This window comes from Lynx canadensis, chromosome C1 (assembly GCF_007474595.2).
Source record: "Lynx canadensis isolate LIC74 chromosome C1, mLynCan4.pri.v2, whole genome shotgun sequence".
NCBI classification, from domain to species: domain Eukaryota; kingdom Metazoa; phylum Chordata; class Mammalia; order Carnivora; family Felidae; genus Lynx; species Lynx canadensis.
Genome location: NC_044310.1, coordinates 85,349,821 through 85,373,932, shown reverse-complemented (window position 1 = coordinate 85,373,932; position 24,112 = coordinate 85,349,821). Strand labels below are relative to the sequence as shown.

The following is a 24,112-nucleotide window of genomic DNA, read 5'->3' as shown; positions in this document are numbered from 1 at the left end:
CCCAATGCTGTCTGGGGACACCACAGCCCTTACCTTTATCTGTCATGATAGTTTTACCATGCATTGCATTAACTCCCTTAGATAGGTAAACACCATGCTGCTCTTCATTCAGAGAGAAGTTCATATCCCAACACCCAGGGTTTCTAATCACTCATCTCTGCTGAAGAAGAAATCCTACATTCCTCCCCAATATGGAAGACTAAGGTTACAGACAACAGTTGTTCAGACACATCCAAATACAAATTTAACCCAACCTCATGCCAGACCATCTAAACTCCATCCATCACAACAACTCTCTTTGTAAGTGTGACGTCCAGCATAGTAGCCAAATGAACCATGAAAGTATTATGAAATGATTATAAAAATCCACTAACTATGACCTTGGGAGTGGCTGGCAGTCAACAAATATTTGTTGAATGAAAAACTAAATGAATATTTGAATAGATGAAGCAACTGGAACTTTATTATATTTTTGCATTTATTTTCCAGAGAAGCAATAGAAGAAACATTAAATTTAAGAAAACTAGAACCACCATCCACAATGAGATAAAAAGAGAAAGTGCTGAATCCCACTATTGTCATAGAGCATAGGCTCCCACAAAGTGATTACTGAATATTCAAGAATTTTCAGAACCCAAATTAGCATTGGTGGCTGTATTTACACCACAGAAATCAACAAACCCTTTTTACTTACAGAGCCTGTTTACCAACATACCACTGCTTGTAGCCTAAGAATCTAGACATCACTGTGAAAGAAGCAACCTTATAAATGTTAATAATGAGGAGCCAAAACGGGAGATGAAAGAACATATTCACACAAAGCAATAAGAAGGCATTTCCGGTAATGAAGCTGTTGGAAATGAAGAAAGAATAAAGAACAGAGTCACAGGGTTTAAAATGTAGAGACTACAGGGGCACCTGGGTGGTTCTGCCGAAGCGTCTGACTTCAGCTCAGGTCATGATCTGGTGGTTCATGGGTATGAGTCGCATGTTGGGCTCTGTGCTGACAGCTCAGTGACCAGAGCCTGTTTCGGATTCTGTGTCTCCCTCTCTCTCTGCCTGTCCCCCATTCACACTCTGTCTCTCTCTGTCTCAAAAATAAACAAACATTAAATAAATAAATAAATAAATAAATAAATAAATAAATAAATAAATAAAATGTAGAGACTACACTAAAGAATACAAAAGAGCTGACAGAAGAAATATTGGGGATGGCTATGATCTACGTATGTTTTAATTCCATGATTCTCTGTGAGTTCTCTGGATAACAAATAGTTGGGAGGTATGCCAATATCTTCAGAGCAATGGGTTGGAAAGCATCTCAAAGATTCATCTAAGCACCTTCCAAGCACTGACCTAAATACAACTACACAACCGCACAAGAACATGAGCTTCTTTTTAAAAAAAAAAATTTTTTTAACGGTTATTTATTTTTGAGACAGAGAGAGACAGAGCATGAATGGGGGAGGGTCAGAGAGAGAGGGAGACACAGAATCTGAAACAGCCCCGGGCTCTGAGCTGTCAGCACAGAGCCCGACGCGGGGCTCGAACTCACAGACTGTGAGATCATGACCCGAGCTGAAGTCGGACGCTCAACCGACTGAGCCACCCAGGCGCCCCAAGAACATGAGCTTCTTAAGGACCTTTATGTGTCCTTTATGTCTGCATGCCCAGAGTCTAGCACAGTGTTGGGTCCATTAATGTTTTAGATGTCAAATGAATGAATAAATGATCACTACCAGGAAATCATTCATCTTATATCTGAACAACTCTAGTGGCTGGGAACAACTGACCCAACAAAACAAAAATTATATAAAACAATTTTGAATCATAAACTATGTACAATAATGAAAATTCAATCTAGGTCATTGCTGTCCAACGGAAATATGATGCTGTCCACAAAAGAGAACCAAAATTATAATTTTAATTTTGTTCAAAACCATATTTAAAAAAGAAAAAGAAACAAGTGAAATCAATTAGTAACATATTTTCTTAATCAACATAATTATAAAGAAGACATTTTACATTTTTTATACCAAATCTTCAAAATCCAATATATATCTTTAACTTACAGTCTCAGTTTGGACTAAACAAATTTCAAGTGCTCAAAAGCACACAAAGCTGCTAGCTACCATACTGGACAGTTCAGCTCTAGACTATATTGTATGGATACCTGGGAACTAGACAATGCCCCAAAATATTCACATAATTATCCAAACTATACTTGACTTCCAGTCTCTGAACAAATCCATGACACATATGTACTAGCTCCAGAGAAAAGAAAGAGCTGATTGCTTGTATCACCTAGGCTACAAGATGAAAAGGTATTTGATGAGAATTCGTAGGGAGAACAGAGCCATCTCCCACTCAAAGAGCAAAATCAAATGACTTCATGGGGCAGCAAAATCAAAAGCTGAACACAACCAGTACCTAACAAACACAGAATACAGAATCTCCTGCTTTTCAGATTTAATGTAAGGCCATACAGTAATCTCTCTGTTCATCTAAAGAAACGGATATGTAAAAATTCATTTCTAAATCATGGCTTAAAAGGTTACATAAAGTCAGCAGAATAGGATCTGTTTAGAACTAACAATAACGGGCACCAAAAAAACAGATCAAGCACTGTGCTCTGGGCCTTTTATCCACATGTGAGTGCCACCCATTTAACCACATTAATTCTGCTTCACAGATAAAAATAATAGTAAATTGTCTTTAATCCAGGTATCAAAAAGAGCTTCATCTACAAGACATTCAACAAAATAACTATGTTCATTAATGTAAATGATTGCAATCTTTTTCTAAACCACCTTTATCACTGACTCTTCAGTAGAAAGTCTGGTAACACCCATCTGGGACCGTAAAAATAAGAATAACAAAAAAAGTTATCTGAACCAATTTTCACATTGAAGCACTGCCATGTTCCAAAAACAGAATAGATGTAACTCACTTCCTTACATGTAGTTAGTGGGTCATAAAGACCCTGACAGTTGTTTCTGTTCTCAGATCCTATATAATGGTGCTTATTTACCACTATAAGAAGAAAAATCTGATAAAGAGACTGCTTTTCATGGTAGTCCAAGTTACTCAACATGCCCTAGCTGTTGAGAATGGATTCAACAGTTTGTACTGGATAGGCCATCTACTTTTATCTATTTTCAACACTCAGGAAACTGGCACAACCTCAGTACTCAAAACTAATGCAGATCTTTCTCATCATACCAAGCATTAAAAACAAAGGTTTATTAAACATCCATGAGGGCAGAAATAACCCCAAAGATCACCACTGAGAAGCAAAGAGGTAGCCATCAGAAGGAAAAATTGAAAACGAAAATAAAATCTTTAAAAGGATAAAATAAATTGTTTCTATATTTTTGATACTCAAGAGAAAAACATGGTAAGGAAAACTTTCCCTTTGAAATACAAAGTTAATTGCTAAATACACTTTGACAAAAATCACAATATCATATTTAAGTTAACAAATATCTGGCCCAACGTTTCCTGTGAAGAGATAGATTTTATAATAACATCTAACATCTACCAGCACATGTTTACTTTGCTTTAGAAGAAAGAAGGCAGCCTAATGCCAAGTTCTAAGTGGTTGACCCCTTTGAGCCTTTGTTCAGAGAACTACAAGTTCTGGCATGCCCAGATGATCTAGAGTCATTGCTTCAGAGATTTCCCACTAAGACTCAGCCACATTAAGACACAGCTCAGCAACAGGGATATCACTAAGGGTCATCCCCAAAACACAACAAACCCCTCCCTTAATACAAACAGTACAGATTCATTTTAATGACAAATGTCTTTAAAGGACTGCCTTTGGGAGGTTTGTGGGTCCTCTGGTAAGAAAGGTTTTCTAGTCTCACACGTGCTCTAAGAGAAAAGTTGTATGTTCCTGTTCATAGTAGATAAAATGCTATCATTTGACAAGCCATCTATTTCCAAGACTCTCAGGAAACAACATAAAAACAGTTCCACAAATGACAGCATATTATTCTAATCCCAAGAGATCCACTTTGTTCCACACAGGTGTGGATCAGGAAATGTGTCCTAGAATGTTTCAGAACACTGGTGCTGCCGGATAGGAACAGAAACTGCAGGGAGTGGGAAGGGATTCAGGATGAAGTACTTTGGAAGAGCTGGCGTTAAACTAAGTCAAACAGATCTCTCTATTACTCAGAGCCATTCAGAATCTTTAAAATGAGAATGTGCTTTTCATTTTTTTATTTTAAGTTTATTTATTTTGAGAGAGAGAGTGAGCACATGAGCAGGGAGGGCAGAGAGAAAGGGAGAAAGAGAATCCCAAGCAGGATCCTCACCATCATCATGGAGGCCAAGGTGGGGCTCAAACTCACAAACTTCAAGATCATGGTCTGAGCAGAAACCAAGAGTCCTACGCTCAACTGAGTGAGCCACCTAGGCACCCCAAGAATGTGCTTTTTAAACCTCCAAGATGGAGAGTTCTAAACTTACTTGACCTTTGAATCTTTTTATTATTTTTATTTTTATTTTGCCACAGCAGATCACATAGAGCCATGTTTCTCAAACTTGGCAGCATACTGGAATTATGTAGAAAGTTTCTGAAAATCCCAATACCCAAACCTAATACCCCAGACCAATTATGTCAACATTTCCAGGAGTAGAACCAGGCACCAGTATTTTTTAAAACCTCTCAGACTTTTTAAAACCAAGTATAAGAACCAACATAACTTTGGGAAATACTACCTATAGGTCTAGCCTCTTCCCCAAGCTAAAATAAAATAGCTACACAAAAATGCATTCCTGGGCCTATCCAGGAAGAGACTTGCAAAAAAAAAAAAAAAAAAAAAAAATAGAAAAACTAAACTAATAGTTGGAGATGGAACATTCAACATTCAACCAGCTTTATTCCATTGGGTATCAGCAGAGCACCCTTACCTCAGCCTCACCTCTGTACCTAGTCAATGTTTGTCATGTCATGCTTTCTGTATTTGTCTTCAAAACTGGGACTCTGGATGTTCTTTATTGTCTGTACTGTTTCACTCCCCACTTAATATTATATGTCATAGAAAACTTGACTTTAGCAGATTTATGAATCATCATCGATACTAAAAAAACTTACCAAACTGACACATATGGATGAATAAACAAATAAGTAAGTGTAAAACAAATTTAAAAGCACAAAAGAGATCAAAATGAAGAGTTGTGCAATTTCCATGTTTTGCAAGGCTTAGAGTTTTCACAAATACTGTTTTATGAACGTCAGAGAATGCAGATTTGAAAACCACTGCCACTGACTGCCAAGAAAACAATCTGAGAACTGCACTCAGAGTTGGTGGTCTCATGGGACCTTAGACAAGCACAATTAATATGAGTTTGTAGAACAATTGGTCAATAGTATAGACTATGAGTCTGGTAGTACGCTGAAAGGAAAAGTACCTAAGAAGATTCACACCAGGCTTGCCAATTCAAACTCTGCTGACTCTGACCCTAGAACTGAAAGGCCCTTGTTCCCTGGAAGGCCAACTGCCAAGCCAACACTAAAGATGGATGGACTCAAAGAACTTAAGTAGGTGAAAAATACCCTCTTCCTCTAGTTTTCAGCCAACGTCACTCTTGACAAACACATTGGCTATCCTTAATACAAGCAAAAGTACATTTTTTGACGCATTTACTTTACAATTAAATGGAACACCCTAATACTGACTTGCAAACAGTAACATCACAACAAACACTCCTTGAGTGTCACAACAGCCAGAAATTCAACTATCTCTAAAGTCTACTATAATCAATGTAATCAAGACTAAGCAGTAAATGGGGATTCGGGTGAAGGTGGTCAAAGGTACAAACTTTCAGTTATAAAATAACTACTGAAGATGTAATGTACGACATGATGACTACAGTTAACACTGCTGTATGGTAGACTTGAAAGGTGCTAAGAGAATAGGTCCTAAAAGTTCTCCTCAAAAGGGGGAAAAACTTTTTTTTGCAACTCTTTGACATGATGGATGTTAACTAAATTTATTGTGATAATCATTGATGTCAATTACATCTCAATAAAACTGGGTGAAAAAAAAGAATAGGCAGTCAAGTTACCCAACTCTTTTTATTTCCCTCATCTTTACAGAATGTTTACCTAAGGTAATATAAATCTATAATCTACAGTTTTTTAAGATAAATCCAAAAGAAAAACCTCAGTCAGACAGTCCTTTCAGTTATAGTAATGTGCCTGTACTGCAAACATCATAATGTATAATATCCTGCCTAACCTACCATTATAAAAGACAAGCTAAGCCATGCAAATGAAATCACAGCACCTAAAATCAACACCTGGATTGTTATTTTCCAGTTTTCATCCTAGCATGAAAAGGCAATCATGGTGCCTACCTCTAACATCTCCTCCAATCCCCAGTTTCAGGTTTAAACCTCCTTCTTCAGTCGTCCCATAGTACCTATCTCCTGAATTGAACAAAGCACGACAATTGTCTTACATACCTACATACTTACAAACTATGCACTGAGTTCCCCAGAACAAATACCTTGCTGTCCTTATCCTCCTAAGATCCATAAGACTATCACAGTGACTAGCACAGAAAAATCCATAAATAAATTAATGTATCTATTCCCTGGCACACAAATAAGAGCCTAATCCCAGTCCTCAAGAGAAGAGTCAGCCATATTTGGTGAAGAGTCACCCATGCAAACAAATAAATACAAGACATTTGCTTTAATTATGTATGTAGCAAATGTAATACACAAAATGCAATACACAAAATATAATGGGGAATTACAGGCAAAGGACCTACCAAGCCTCTCTAGAAAAATGAGGAAAGGCTTCACAGAAAAGATTGCTTAGATACATTTTTATTAAATGAATAAATCTTGAAGAAGAGCATTATTTAAGTTCACAGTAGCCTTAAAATTTCTTTATTAGAAAGACATTAAAAGTATAGAGCACAAATGGAAACAGGAATCTGATGGAGGGGCACATAAAGATACCAGCCATACTTTGACAAGCCTTCAAACTGGTCTTCATTTTTTAAAAACTTTAAATAATAAAGCAATTGCACTTAAATAGAAGTTCTTTCAAGGCTTCTTGTTTTTTAAATGAAAGTGTTAAGGCAGGAGTAGATTTAAAAAAAAAAAAAAAATCTAGGGCACCTGGGTGGCTCAGTCGGTTAAGCGCCAGGCTCTTGATTTCAACTCAGGTCATGATCTCACAGTCGTGGGATCAAACCCCATGTCTGACTTTATGCTGAATGTGGAGCCTGTTTGGGATTCTCACTCCCTCTCCCCCTGCTATTCTCTCTTGCTTTAAAAAAAAAAAAAGTCTAGGGGCCCCTGGCTGGTTCAACAAGAAGAACATGCTACTCTTAAGAGCATGCTACTCAGGGTCATGAGTTCAAGCTCTATGTTGGGTGTAGAGATTGCTTAAATAAATAAAAACTTTTTAAAAAAAGGTTTTTAAAAATCTAGACAATGAAGAGAAAATTATAATTTAGCAACAAATAGTGTAAGCAACCTAGTGGATGACAGAATCCAGATTACAAATAAAGGCCAAGGCAATGATGGCAGACCAGAAATGTAAGATGGTTGTTAACAATATTACATTAGCCTTAGTTGGCCTGACGTAGAGACTAAAATCAACTCACATCTTATCTTGATTAGGAAAAAATTAAGCTTCTTCAGTCTAATTCCAGAAAACTATTCTGGAATAGTATTCTTTCAACTAAATTCTTTACTAAACTTTAAAAAAAATAGGAGGGGAGCGGACACCTAGCTCATTAAGTTGGAAGAGCAAGCAACTCTTGATCTTGGGGTCATGAGGTCAAGCCCCATGTTGGGTATAGAGAGTACTTGAAAAAATAAGTAAATAACAATAATAATTTTAAAAATTAATGCTTTACTAAATCATAAATATACTACTTTGTGGTATTTTCTTTTTCAAATGTATAGTTTATGAAGAGTTTGGAGTTAGAAATAAACACAGCTTAATGTAAACACAACTCTTGATGTCTTGGGTTATCAGAAAGATACAACTTAGAGTGCAGGGCGCCTGGATGGCTCAGTCGGTTGAGCATCTGACTCTTCGTTTCAGCTCAGGTCATGATCTCATGGTTCGTGTGCTCGAACCCCAAGTTGGGCTCTGTGCTGACAGCAAGGAGTCTGATTGGAATTCTCTTCTCTCTCCCTCTGTCTATCCCTCCATCACTTGTGTCCATGTGCTCGCTCTTTCTCTCTCCCTTCTCAAAATAAGTAAATAAACGTTAAAAAAAAAATGAAAGCTCAGTTTAAATGAGTCTGATCCTTTTCCAAATCTCTGTCAGAATTAGTCTTGTCTTCTATTTTTGTACAACCTAACTATTTGACAGTTAATTATGTGCCTAGAGGTCTGCCTGCCCCAACTAGAAGCTGAGATCATTAGGAAGAAATACTTCCTATTCATATTTATATCCTTGTGGAAAATCCTTATTTCTTATTAATAATAGTAACAGTACTAATAACGAGGAGAAAAACAAAAGCCAGGCATAATCATAAATGAATTACTTCATTTAATCCCCAGAATAGCCCTAAAGCCATTTTACAGAAAAGGAAACTGAGGCTCAGAGAGAATAAATAACTTGCTCAAGGTGCTTGTACTTACCACATGTAGTAAAAAGCAGAATGAGCCTTTAAACCCAGTGTCTCGGCCTCCAAGACATATATTCTTAACCACTTTGTTTAAAACTTAGTAGAATGATTAATATTATTATTATTACCACAATGGACTGAATGTTAGTGTCCCCCCAAAATGCACATGTTGAAACCCTAATCCCCAAGCTGATGGTATTAGGAGGTGGGACTTTTGGGAGGTGATTAGGTCATGAGGGTGAAGCCCTCATGAAGGGGATTAGTGCCATCATAAAGGGCACCCCAGAGATCGTTCTCACTCTCATTCTACCATGTAAGGATACAAGTTAGCAGTCTGCATCCCTCACCAGAACGTGACCACCCAGATCTCGCCTCCAGAACTGAGAAATACCTTTCTATTGTTTATAAGCCACCAAGTCCACGGCACTTTGTTACACCAGCCCAAACTGATTGAAATAATTATCTTTTTCTAAAAGTTAGGATTGTATTTTACAAAGGACTTTCAAATTATAGAAGCCAGTAGAAGGGGAAGGCAAAAAACAAGCTTTGTCTCCATGTTAAAAAGCTCCTATACATAAACTGTCAGTTTTTATCTGTCCTTCAATCGCTAATTCGTTCATACTCTAGATTGCTGGAGGACATTTTCCTCTCACTACTCTCCTCTGACTTCACTGAGACAGTCAAGCGGATCAAGAAGATCAAGCACATTAGGGCAATATCTCCCCCATTCCTCCTCCCCACCTTGGCACCTACCCTGTGCCTAATTAAGGCCCTCTCCTGTGGCCTGAGAAACAGAGGTGGGAGCCCCTTGGATCTTAAGGGATTTAGTATTGATTTATTCATTCAAATATTTACTAAGAGCACTTTTAAGTGTCGGGCACCAGGACCTGCCCTCTGAGTTTACAGGACAGTAAGGAAGTCAGACAAAGAGGCATCCTCAATCTTTGCTATTCCTTCCGTTCATTGTAATTGGTAATATGAGATTAGTAACAACAATAAGAAATGCATATGCTTGTAGGTTTGGACACACAAATAAGCAAAAAGGTAAAACTGTTAAAATCATTCATAATTCTATCAGAAATGACTGTTGTAGGAGTTTGGCTGTATGTTCCCTTCCATTTTTTAAACAGGCTCAAGTTTACCTAAAATTTTTAAAAGACCATCAGCTGATGGGGCACCTGGGTGGCTCACCTGATTAAGCATCTGACTCTTGGTTTCAGCTCAGGTCATAATCTCACAGTTCTATGACTTTAAGCCCCACATCAGGCTCTGCACTGATCCTGTGGAACCCACTTGTGACTCCCTCTCCCTCTCTCTCTCTCTCTCTCTCTCTGTCTCTCTCTGCTCCTTCCCTGCTCACTCTCTCTCTCTCCCAAAATAAATAATAAACTTTAAAAAAATTTAAAGACCTTCAGCTGATACTTAAAAAAATATTTCCCAACACTGTAATGAGAGACAGCCTTCCTCAAGACATAGAAAGGGTTCAAGGAGAAAATTAATTCCTAAAAAGAAAAAGCTAGGGGTGCCTGGGTGGCTCAATTAGTTGAGCGTCCAACTTTGCATCAGGTCATGATTTCATAGTTCATGGGTTTGAGCCACACGTCAGACTCTGTGCTGACAGCTCAAAGCCTGGAGCCTGCGCTGAGTTCTGTGTCTCCCTCTCTCTCTGCCCCTCCCCACTCGTTCTCTCTCTCTCAAAATAAGTTAACCCCAAAAAATATTTTTTAAAAAGCGATTTTATTCTTAGTTAGATGGGGAGGGGGGGAACTCTACAAAAATAAAATAAAAACTAACATCTCTTTTATTCCATACAACATCATAGTCACAGTCTAAAGACAATTAAAAAACAGTAGTAATCCAACTCTACAGCGGCAGCTGCCTAGCCAAGTGCCATTAGCCCAAGTCTCACAAGAGTTATACCTGAAGGGAAGATAGGGGGGGTTTGAGCCAGATAGCAGTGCTCTGTAGGCTTCTTCTGGTGTCTTCTTTAAGTAGATTACCTAAGACAGAGAAAGAGCAACATTTAGAACACCATCAAAGAATGATACGAAACTAATTTAACTACTCACCAAATTTGCATTTCCCCTTTTCCACTCTGACAAACTGTCAGTCATGGTGACAATTAATGCTGACCTTTAAAAGATAGCAACCGAGCTGCCAAAATTTCTTTTCCAGCTTGAAGCTGAGCTGCAGCCTTTGGCTGAGGAATGGATAGAGCTTAGAGATAGACGGCAGATCCATAAAGAGGCCATCCAGGGCTGTTTACAAGGCGCATTGAACAGGCACAATGGCAGTGCTTTCCCTTTGGGGAGCAGAACAATTCTACTTCCATTATTGGACTGTGCACTGTCAGCACAATAAAATAAAATCACAACGAAGCGGGTGAAAATGAATGCAGGTAACAGCATTAGAAAACACACTGGCTGGGGGCGCCTGGGTGGCGCAGTCGGTTAAGCATCCGACTTCAGCCAGGTCACGATCTCGCGGTCTGTGAGTTCGAGCCCCGCGTCGGGCTCTGGGCTGATGGCTCGGAGCCTGGAACCTGTTTCCGATTCTGTGTCTCCCTCTCTCTCTGCCCCTCCCCCGTTCATGCTCTGTCTCTCTCTGTCCCAAAAATAAATAAAAAAAAAAAAAAACGTTGAAAAAAAAAATTTAAAAAAAAAAAAAAAAAGAAAACACACTGGCTGGACTGTTGATATCCAAGATACTTAAATCCCTCTGGTCCAGCATGATAAACTAATCTTAAAGAAACAAAAATGAGCTCTTAAAACCAGTAAACAACTTAATCAACATATTGACTATATGATATGTGGCAGGCACTGTATCAGGTACTTCTGTTCTTGTAATAGAATTTACATTCTAATGAGACAAAGACAATAATTAACAAAAATAAATACCATCTGAGTTAAGTGCTCAAAAGGAAATAAACAAAGTTCTGGAAAGAGAATAGAAAGGGGCTGCTTGAGGGGCGCCTGGGTGGCGCAGTCGGTTAAGCGTCCGACTTCAGCCAGGTCACGATCTCGCGGTCTGTGAGTTCGAGCCCCGCGTCGGACTCTGGGCTGACAGCTCAGAGCCTGGAGCCTGTTTCCGATTCTGTGTCCCCCTCTCTCTCTGCCCCTCCCCCGTTCATGCTCTGTCTCTCTCTGTCCCAAAAATAAATAAACGTTGAAAAAAAAAAAAAAAAGAAAGGGGCTGCTTGAGAGGGGTGCCCGGGAGACATATAGGGTAAGATATGCAGGGGGAAACCCAGGGGAGAGCAGGGGAAAGGAAGAACAGCTTGCCAGGCAGTAGGAATCACAAGGGCCACCATCCTTGCAAGGGAAAGAGTGTGGTGGGTTGGACAAGGGATCAGCAGCGTGGCTAGAACGTGGGAAGGAGAAGCAACTAGTGGCCAAATAGTGAAGAGCAATACAAGCCATTGGCAGACTTTGATTTTATTCTAAGTATAATGTAATATTCTAACTTGGGGCTGAGGGCATCAGTGCTTTTCCTCTATAGTTGGAATCAAATTTTATTCCTAAAAACCCTCTCCACCTAGAATTAATGGCATTATTTGAACACCCTGTACATTTCAACAAGAGGGGCAGAGTCTCAGTTCCTAAAAAGTAGGACTTTCCTCTTTACTTGAAAATTTTCTTTGAGTTTTAAGCTACCTCATTAGCAATACATTATGTGTATTTACTTATTAATAATTTCAGGACTAGAAAATACCTCAATTCTGTCTTCTCTAAAGAAAGGAAACTGGGGTGACTGGACGGTTCAGTCAGTTGAGTATCCAACTCTTGATTTCAGCTCAGATCATGATCTCAGCATCATGGGATCGAGCCCCACATCAGACTCCACACTGAGCATGGAGCCTGCTTAAGATTCTCTCTTTCTCTCCCTCTGCCCCTCTTCCCCACTCTCACTCTCTCTCTCTCTCAAAGTAAAAAATAAAAAATAAACAGAAAACTAAAATAAAAACATAAAAGATACTTCTAGCTTTAAAAAGAAAGCTCCATATTCATTTGGCAAGTAAACCTGGAGGTCTGATAAGGCACAAACCACCAAAGCAAACTGAACATGAAACAAAAAACAGCACAGAAAATGAAACCACTGTAAAAGAACGATCTAGATGTGAGTCACTGATTCTACAAATGGAGAATCAGAACTCTAGTTGCAGCTCAAATAATCATAAAAATCCATTTAAACCAAACATAGCTTTAAAGACCAATATTAAAACAGGATTTTGCTGTGCCCTAATGGGCAGGTTATACCCTATAAATAGAGTTGGTTATAATGCACTGATTTCTCAAGCCTGAAGATGCAGCAGTATCGCAAAGTTGACTACTGCTGCTAAAAGGGAAAGCTGCGGTAAAAGGCTTCTGTGTTTGGATTACATAATTAAAGCTTATACAACAACCTTTGAAAAGCAAAAATACATTTCCCTCCTCAGGAGCAATTACATTAATTCCCTTTCATTTTGAGGCACCCATTCTGCAGGAGAGAGGTGACAGCCCACATGAAATACTTCTTTAGACTGGATACCCCACAGGGTACTCATCTTACCTGCATGACTTAGCACACATGACCCATGTTCTCACACTGTAAGATGAGAGTCTGTTTTTATTTTTATCCCAGTGCTCAATTATTAATAAGTGCAAAGTGAAACCCGGCAGAGGCCATCTAAATTCCAGGAAGATTCCAGGGGCAGGTAAATTCAGTGACCTTTTACAACCTGACAGTAGGTGAAATGTAATAAATGAGTGCATTACTGAATGCATGCAGGCTAGGGTCATTAAAATAACAAATTCTATTTAAAAAAAAAAAAACAAACATGTCATGGATTCTTATGCCAGATCTTCTTAGATATGTCTCCTATTAAAAGAGAAAGAGAGACAGACTAGGCCTGATTAAAGCTCAGAAGAAAAGCAACATTTACTAAGCCTTGCTGCTGAGAAATCTGAAGCACAGGAAGGTAAGGAACTTTCCAAACTCGCGCTGCTGTTCTGTGATGGAGTTAGAATTCGAACACAGATCTGACTCCAAAGCCTAAAGTACTTCCATTCGCCACATATGCTTGAAAATATAAACACAGGCCACAGCAGCACAAATTGGGAAAAAAGATTCCTACTCTTCCAAATTCTTAAATGCCATTCCACTTGACTTCTTAAAACTAGGTGACTTCAAACTGTTAATAGTAGTCGTGTCTGAGAAATAGGGTTGGGAGAGGACTGGAGCGAGAAAGGAAAAGAGTACTTTCTACTTTACTGCATGTTTTACATTTATAGTTTCCACATGTTTTGCATTTTGTACTGACATGGATTAATTTGTTTTTCAAATGTAGAATAAATCAGTGAAACAGTAAATGTCTACTCTTTCTAAAAATAAAATCTATATTTAATATTCAAAAGTTGGGTGCCAGATATTCTAATTTTTCTAAAAATATTTTCTGAATAAAATTAATTTCAAAGCATCTTCTAAATATTTTTATTTTCCTTTTCTGCTTCCCAGGGAAAAAAATAATATGCGGTCTATTCTCTTCACTAGATATTAGCATATATAAACCCAAACTGAAAGGACCTTCCCAAACTTTTGAGTGATAAAACTTAACAAAAGCCCTCTGCATGGTGTTTGGTGTACCATTTACCAATTACTAATTGACCCCTGGAAGAGTGAGCACATGCATTACTTTTATCAAAGGACACTACTCTTGCCAGGAAGTCCTAGAAAACTCTCAATAGAATAGCATTGGACATATGCTTTCTTATTTCTAACTACTAGAAGTAAACCAATTAAAGTGATTGTGTTTTTGCTTAATCAACTTTGATGCTAGGTACCAAGGATCCAAATAACTCTCTCAATTTCCTTTTTAAATTTTTTTAATGTTTTCTTTTATTTTTGAGAGGGAAAGACAGACAGACAGACCACGAGTAGGGAAGGGGCAGAGAGAGAGGGAGACACAGAACCTGAAGCAGGCTCCAGGCTCTGAGCTGTCAGCACAGAGCCCGACACGGGGCTCGAACCCACAAACTGTGAGATCATGACCTGAGCCAAAGTCGGACGCTTAACCAACTCGAGGCACCCAGGTGCCCCTAACTCTCTCAATTTCTTTACTAAAAGATTCTTAAAGAGCCAGCATTCTTAAATAAATACATACATACATACATACATACATACCAGCCAAACAACCAACTAACCACACAATGGCTGCGAGTTTTTATTTAACAACATTATTAAAATTATAGTACTACAAGATAGCATAATTTATATGGTTTACCAATACACCAATGTTTCCCACACTTCAACTAATCGTGCATCAACCTACCCTACTTCGGCAACCACACAAAGCACCCTGTATTACCATCTCTCTTTAAATAGACATACTCTTTTAAATCAATTTATTCTCAAGTGTTTTACATCATTGCTATTAATTGAAAACCAATATCATTTGCCATATAGAGTCTAGACATAAACGAATATTAAAATACATAATTTAACATTTTTAAATCGTGTGCATACCACACATTGAGAAACAATGCTGAAAAATATCAAGTTTGGACTAATCTTATAGAAGAATAGCAAACCAACCTGGGAAGTTAATAAAATCCTCTTAGAATTAATCCGCAAATACTCCTAAATCATTTCTTTCCACTAAATCCTATGGTCATTAAATCTTTAAAGCCTGTCAAAAAATAATATATATGAATTTCAGAAGCATTTTGGAATTTACAATGATATTTCCTTACTCAGATAATTTAATCTTTCTGATACCTAAAAGGTGATTCTTCAAACAAATGGCTTACTATAGAAGGGCAGAACCAGACCCTAAGTCACAAATTGCCTGATGGTCTTTCTCTGGGCACATTTGCTTCAGTTCTTACTATGTTTCTAGCTTTGTTTTGAGGTGCTATTATTTCCCCCAAAAAGACTTACTATAAAATACAACATGTATACATGTACACAACCCTAATATAAAGACGAAACCTGTGCCCTCTTTTAATTACACTTATATTTTGTGGTCTGTAAAGTGGAAATACTCGTGAGGATTTGATTTGGCCATCTGAGAGCGTATTCTTTAGTTTTGGCATTTGATTTCCTGTTGTTTATTATTTTACTTATTTGTAAAAGAGGAAATAAATGCTGAGAACAATCTTTCCCAGTCAGGTACTATCACTAGAACATTGACATAATAACTGTGAAATCAGCATTCCAACAATTTCTGAGTCCATTAAATTTCTTCAAAATAGAAGTTTCCAGAAAACAGATGTTACAACTTGAAAATAGTCTAGAAGCCCTAAAATTTACCAAATATGGGAGATTTAAACCAAAAGAGAAATTCTCTTTAAAAGTTCCAGACAACTAGGTTCAGCATATACAGAGTGTTAAATGGGGGCTTTACAACGATGTCCCCTATGTATGATATGTGCTTTGGGTTCTAATCCCTTAACAGTCACACCCCTTTCCCAAGCCCCATATAACTTAAAATCATCACACTTGCAAGACAGCAATTGAGGATGGGACGGGCAGAGGCAAAAAAAAAAAAAAAAAATTTCTTTCCCTGGTAAAGCTAATCAGTGTAGAGCACCTCCTTGGTTTGAAAGCACTGCTCCTTAACTGGCTTCTCCCATCATCCCCCTGTGTCTGTCATCCAGAGTTCTTCCTGATCAGCCAAACTCAATCTCCAAAGTCACCTTTGACTCTGGCCTCTCCTTCAATGTGTCCACCCTCATCCAATCAATACCCTGACTGATTCTTTCTCTAGAGTCTCTGCAGCCTGGGGGTCTGAAACATAACATTTGGGGAGAGAAAAAAAAAGATACAAATATCTTTTCAAATTTTATAAAACCACCAGTAGGGTCTGTTCAATGACCTTGAGAGAGAGGCCCAAGCATGTGAAAGGCCCTGAATCTTAAACTTCATTCCTTTGCTGGCGAATCTGCATTTGATCTTTCTTTCATGACTATTGCCATCACCTTATTTCAAACCCTTATCATCACACGCTAAGACTAACGTGATTTCTCTCTGCCTCCACTCCTGCCTACTCCAGCAATTTTGGAACAGGATTTTAAGAGTCTCAATCATGCTCAAAAACCCCAGCCAGACTGCCCATCATTCACCAAGATAAAGTGCCAATTGATCTCTCTAGGTGAATTTCTTTTTTTTTTTTTAATGTTTTATTTATTTTTGAGACAGAGAGAGACAGAGCATGAGCAGGGGAGGGGCAGAGAAAGGGAGACACAAAATCTGAAGCAGGCTCTGAGCTGTCAGCACAGACCCAATGCGGGGTCAAACCCACAAACCGTGAGATCATGACTTGAGCCAAAGTCGGACCCTTCAGCGACTAAGCCACCCAGGTGTCCGGGTGAATTTCTCATTGTTACTTAAATGAACCACATCTGCTAGTCTGGACTCCTCACCATTCCCTAAGCATACTTGACACCTTCATCTGGGGTTTCTTCTGGAATACTCTCCACACCATCTCAGGCTACGAAAATTCTTCTATTTCATTAGACTTACCTCAAATACCACCTCCACCACCTTCCCCGACTCCTTAGACTCAACTATAAGAATGAAAATGACCATGATAATGATGATAATAATAAAAACAAAAAGTTACAAGGTGCCTTCTATGTGCCAGGCGCTATTCCGTGCACTTTACATAATTTGGCTCAATAGTCCTCACAGCCACCCTGAAATAGGTTCCATTATTAACCCATTTCCATTTATACAAGAAATGCTGAGAATCAGTTGCTCAAGGTCACAGAGCTAGGGTGTGGTGGAGTCAGGCAGTCTGGCTCCCCACAGCACTCCTAACCACTTCCTGATGGGCTCCTGACAGCTCTGTTGTAATTATTCTCCTTTATACTGAAGTATAAAGCACCTTAAGTGCAGTAAACATGTTTTTATACCTTTATAAGCCTTACAGTGCCTCCTATCAGATAGATGCCTAGTAAATATATGCTTAGTGGATAACTGCTTTAAACTTGTAAGGTACTACAAGTGCATCCACCCTAGTGAGTTAATTTAACTTAAATAATAATTAAGTGAATAAGACTTTCTAAATGTGTCACTACAACCTTAGTGATAATGCCCAGGGGAGCTAGTGAAATTAACCTTCTGAGCCCAGTTATATAAGAGCATAAAACTAGGTGTAGTCAATTCTTCAAGGATGTGCTAAAGGAAAAAGTAAGATAGAGATGGATTCAAAAATAAGAGCTCTAGCTCAGATGACTTCTGTTAGCTTATATAAAGCATTTGGAGGGTCCAGGCATACTTCCTGACCCAGACATTCACAGTCCCTGTCTGTTCGGAGTCTACACTCTGCCACTCTCAACACCTCATACAAGGCAGGAAGCAGGAGGTGGAACAGAACAAGTAGTCACCAAAGATCCAGGTGTGTGTACTTAACGTTTACAGATTTTGTATAGGAACCTACATACACACCAGGACACAAGGAAAGGCTGCAACCTCGTTAAGGCAGGGCTTAAATAAGGCCCTTGACAAGGGCTCTAAAGAGAGCTGGGGAACAGTCCATGAAGGGACCAAACTTGACTCAAGTCTTCCTTGCACCACACTAGCATTTAGATGGCCACCTCTTCCCCTTCCTTGGGACCACAGCTCTAAGTCACTCTGGTGTGGCAGCCTCCTTCGGTGACCCGATGAGTTCAGATCCCATCCTTAATGTTCTCAAAGCTTCCTTCCTTCCTCCTTCAAATTCTTACCCAAGTTGGTCTTCACATGTTTCTGGGGTGATTTTAGTCTGTCTCCCTGGCTAGGTTATAAGTCTGAGAGCAGGATTCTTGCCTCCTCTCTATCTGCAGGACTCAACACCGCCTGGCATATAGCACATACTCAAAAAATGTTTGATGGATGCATGAACAAATAGTGGAGAGAAAGAGGGCGTTTTATGTGAGAACAAGTGTGACATGGTCACAGAACACAGATCATCTACCTAGAGAGCAGGTGACAGTGTATAGTGCTTAAACACCCCAAGTCTGCTTAAGTGCTTAAGTAGTGCTTAAACACCCCAAGTCCGCAGCCAAGCTGCCTGCACTCAAATCCAGGCTCTTTCATTTATGAGCCATATTGTATAACTCTCTGTGCTTCCATTTCCTTATGGAGTCGAGATAAGAACTGTGACTGCCAGGAAGATTAAATGAATTAATAATATACGTAAAGTGCTCAGATTCATATCTAGGGCACAGCTCTTCTACAACAAGGGACCACAGAAAGGAGATAAACTTTGGTCCCCAAATATTTCTTTTCTCCTTTTTACCACCTGTATCCAGGTGAATCCCGAGCCACAGCTGTCATCTCTGACACCTGAACCCTAAAGCCTGTCTACATGTATAAACATCAGAACATGAGGTTGTAAATGTCCTCCATGACTGTCATATACCAAAACCATAACAGACCATCCTTTAATTCAACTCTCTCATATGAAAGTACAGATGTTGCCTGCCTCTTCAAATGGCCTCCTGAGTCTCCCGGTGCCTTAGTATCAACAACCATAAAATAAATGCTGTGGCCCGTTTTATCAAATCCATTGTCAAAATATCAGAAGATCCTTGAGGTGGCCCACGTATTTCCCCAACAAAGTACATGTAACAAGAAGAGAGCTGATGCCATACCCATTTTTCCTTATGTGAACTTCTCATGAACAAAAGAATAAGAATACCAGGCTAGGTTTGTTTTTTAGGAGAGGAAAGCAATTACCAGTTACTGGCAAAGAATGAGCCACAGAAGTCCATGGAATGAACATCTACGAAAACACACAACAAGGTGAGAAACTCTGCAAAGAGTTGAAACATAAAACTTTTAAAGTCTCCTCCTTGGCTCCCAAACCTTCAGTTCTCAGACTTCTTAAATGTCAGGGCACTTAATTTATAAACTGCTTTTTCCTGAAGACAGCATTAAGTCTTAATTGTCATAGGCAAGCACAAACAAAATGTTTAATTTTACTATTTTCAGCAACATTTCTCTTCTTAATCATTTCCTCTCATTATAACCAGTGACTGAGAAAACAATACCTACATTCAGCTCTAAAACTTAAAAAAAAATAAATAAATAGAAAAAAAGCCAAACATTTCTCAAATGTACACCGATCCTACTTTTGTTCTAATTGTTTATGGAAATAAAAATGTTCAGTGTTAAACAATCACTTACAAATTAGATACATAAGTCTGATTACAAACCAGAAATCCAACTGAATATTTAAAACAGTACTTCATTCAGTCTATTTTAAATCTATTCTACTGAATAGTCTAATTAAAACAAGAATGAACGCACCTTCTCTTGAACACATTATAAAAGAAGGTAAGTTGTTTTTCCTGTTCTTCCAGTTTTGAGACTAATATAAATCACAGACTATGAGGCCTGCAAAATGTAAGACAATGCATCTGCCTAACAAATATGGCGGCAACATTAAGTACAGAAGTAAGGCAAAACCTGATGCCAGGCCTCCATCTCCATCACCTATTTTTGCCCTAAATTACTTAACACTCATCTGGCATCCTTATGAGAACAAAGGTATAGGAATGACTGTGCTTTTGGGCTGGGGTGATGTTTGCTCTGAAATACTCTCAAGTGACATCTCTCTATATTTTAATTTGAATTTGAGATTTGATATATGGTGGACTTCATTTTTTGAGAATTCATTTAGAACACAAACACGGCCTCTCATGGGCATGATGAGAGTGAAACCAGTGGCTCTTTGATGGGCAATTTAGGAAAACTGTAGACATTAGCCATGTGTCTTTTTTTCTTAAAGCCATGGTTTTTTTTCTTAAGATTTGATTTTGAAGTAATCTCTAAACCCAACGTGGGGCTTGAACTCATAACTCTGAGACCAAGAGTCACATGTTCTACCAAATGAGCCAGCGAAGCACCCCCCTCCATGTGTGTCTTCCCATCTAATTTGATGGGAACCAGAATTTCAGCAGCCTGAAAAGACGTTCTTCCAGAACTGACAGCTACAGCCAGGACAAATACACATCTCTCGCTAACTGTGTCTCAGTAACACTGCAGACTGTTCCTGCCTGAAGAGAGCTCGTGTTCCAACACAGACATTGCTGAGCTGGTTGTATCTCATTGAACTAGCCCAGCCTCTTATTAAAGCAAACCAAGGAAACACTAAGCTAATGTTCTCGGTACACAGAAACCTAAAGGGGCCCTTTTAAGGGGGAGAAGGAAAAAATATTTGGTTGTAAGAAAACCTGACTCCCCAGTCCCATACAAGCTGAGTACAAGGCTGTTATGTTACAATACACAACAAAAATAACCCTGTATATCATTCATCATTAGAAGGCAGTCTCTGTATGAAATATAAAAACAGACTCACTCCAGAACATTACTTGAATAATACATACTCTTAAATGGAATGGTTGCAGGTTAAAAATTCCTCTTGCTGAGTTTCACTGCTTACCTCTGGATATAGTATGAATTTTATTTCATAAAACCTCTCAAATTAAGAAAGAAAAAAAAAAGTGGAGTGTGCAAGGACTGTATTCTTTAAACCAAGAACTGAATCTGATCAAGTTTAGAAGGCAAAGAACCATAACTTCATTTATGATGAAGATACAGATGATAGATCCACAACAGACCAAGCATCAGTACTGAATTCGCCTAACACCTATAACCAATAATAAAAAGTCTTTAACTTGCAAATGAATTATATAGTAAAACCTTGGTTTGCGAGCATAATTCATTCCAGTAACAGGCTTGTAATCCAAAGCACTTGTATATCAAAGTGGATTTCAAGAACCGTTGGCTCAGTGGTGATCATGTGACATTCGGCATCATGTACTACTTGAATTGCAAGACATCGCTCATTCATCAAGTTAAAATTTATTAGAAATGTTTGCTCATCTTGTGGAACACTCACAGAATAAGCTACTCGCAATCCAAGGTTTTACTGTATATCCTAAACGTTTATTTGTAAAGGCTAATATTTAGATCTTTGGAAATAGTTTCCCAAGATAAAACCTTCTGGTTGTCAGTCTCTTTGGCTAGTCCAAAAATGATTATATATTCCACATTATCATTAAAATCATATAGCCAAAATAAAATGTGGTGGAAAACATTATTTAAAAAACTAAAAACTAAAACAAAATAATTAAAGAGGCATGTTTGCTTTCTAAATTATCTACCTTCAATGCTAATACTTGAGGAAAGTCTAGGTGAATAAAACATGAGGAAACCAATGAACATGTATAGAATGACTTTAAAATGAACCTTGAATTATTTCAAATGTTTGAATGGGTACCTTAATCTATTGAAGTTCACTTCAAAATGCATAGCTTTCCTCAATATTTGGCATTATGATTAGGACTGATTCCAACTTGAAGCAATGGGAGGTATGGCAAACCTGAGATTTTCTTGATGTAACCAGAGGGAAAAAATTGGGAAGAAAGGTAAGCAAGAGAGATCAAAAACTTTCTGGACAAACACAGGGGGGAAGATGTGCCAAACTCGCCAGGAATGGAACGCAAACAGGGTGGGAAAGAAGTATGACCAAAGTATGGCTTGTTTCCTCTGAACTTTCAATTTACAGAGCTTAGGCAGAAGGAAGGAGGTAAACCAGACAATCATATGTATTCATGTTAGTAATCAGAACAAGCCCCTGAGGGACATGGAGACACACACACACACACACACACACACACACACACACACACACAAGCTTTTTCAAATATAGTCATCTTATCCTTTTCCAAATAGAAGTTTGTAGGTGAGATGTTATCCAATCTTCTAAGACAGAATCCACACAGCATGTGAACTAAATCTCAGATCTAGAATCTCATAGTAACTTGTAAGCTACTGTTCTTTGCATTGACTCAAGAATAGAAAACCAACAATGGACACAAACAAGGGGCTGGTTGTTCTCTTCCAGTATGTACAAAGATTTGTTGCTTAGAGAAAGCAGGAAAAACAAGAGCTTTGCCCATCAGTCAGTCAGGTGTTTGCAGAAAGGATTCCGGGGTTATTTTACTGTACACAGCCCAAACTATTCAAATATATGCCACATGACAGAACTGTCCTTCAAGAGTATAATAGAATTAATCATTCTTGAATGTGTATAGATTTTTTAAAGAAGTAACCATGTTCCCTAAAGGTTTATTAATGTCACAAATAGTACAACTAAAACAAGTGAAGGCAATTCCAACTTAAATAAAAGTAACTTAAATCCAACCAACAGATCTATTGTATACATACACAATATATATAACATACAGGAAGTATATATGCCTTCCCTGCAGCTACTGGAAATTTCCCTCCCTTTCCAGCTCACTACTGTAGGTAAACCTCACTACTTCCAGAAAGCAACACCCCCTTCACCCTGGTCAGTGATTTCTCACCCTGTCTTTTGATCAGCAGCAAGACTTGCAGTACAGATTTACTTACAGTAAGAAAAAGAAGGAAGGAGAAAAAAGGAAAAGGAGATGAGCAGTGTGTTTTACACACAGGTGATTCATTTCTCCATTCAGTAAAGCACTACTGGTAGCAGGCACCATGTATAACACTAAGAACAAGGCAAATATGTTCCTAACCTCAGAGTATCTCTTGTATGTTACTTCTTTTTTTTTTTTAAGTTTATTTATTTATTTATTTTTTAATTTTTTATTTATTTATTTTGAGAGAGAAAGGGGGAGCGGGGCAGAGAGACAGGGAGAGAGAGAGAGAATCCCAAGCAGGCTTTGCACTGTCAGCACAGAGCCCAATGTAGGGCTCAAATTCACAAACCGTGAGATCATGACCTGAGCCAAAATCAAGAGTCAGACGTTCAGCCAACTGAGCCATCAAGGAGCAGCCCCCCCCCTTCATGTTACTTCTTATCTTCTAAGCCAGGGGATCCCCCACTTTGAATATGCCTCAGAAAAGCCTTTTAAGCTGTTTTAAGATATAGACATCCTGATTTCTGCACCCCTGAGATTCTGATTGACCAGATATGAGAGGTCTGGCCCATGGGTATTTCTGTAACAAAATTATGGTTGAGAACCACTGTTGTAATAAATGCTACAGAGGTCAGAAGGCTAAAAACCTGAATTATATCACAGAACTACAAATACATATTATTTCATTAGCTTTAAGTGATAGTTGATAAGGAAGCCTACACTCTCAGTGAAATTCCAAGGGCATAACGAAAGGTTTGCCGATGTCCCTGACAACCCATGTGTCAAATCTACCTCTTCATTGATGTGTCTACTAGTAGGGACAGAGTTACATTTTAGGGATATAAAAATGAAGACAATAGGGAAGGCACATATGTTAATAATCAGACCACTATGGCTTAGTAGCAAAAGAGAAATCTGAAACACAGAGATAACAGTACCATGGAGAGCTTTAAGTAGAGTTCTAAAAGATGAGTCTTTTAGGGATGCCTGAGTGGCTCAGTCGGTTAAGCATCTGATTTCAGCTCAGGTCATGGTCTCACAGTTCGTGGGTTCGAGTCTCGTGTCAGGGTCTGTGCTGACAGCTCAGAGCCTGGAGCCTGCTTTGGATTGTGTCTCCCTCTCTC

General features: G+C 38.6%; 1 protein-coding gene across 13 annotated transcripts in view; it reads right to left on the bottom strand.

Moving 5' to 3' along the window:
• Positions 1-24,112, bottom strand: part of CDC14A (cell division cycle 14A) — a 206,701-nt gene that overhangs the window by 131,936 nt on the left and 50,653 nt on the right. For all 13 annotated transcript variants that reach the window (XR_003971058.1, XM_030326596.1, XM_030326595.1 and 10 more), the window contains exon 5: positions 10,534-10,613. Coding sequence is in view for 12 of the 13 variants with exons in the window: in XM_030326596.1 (XP_030182456.1) it covers positions 10,534-10,613 (80 nt within the window). In the remaining variant the exon portion in view is untranslated. The remainder of the gene's footprint in view (positions 1-10,533; positions 10,614-24,112) is intronic.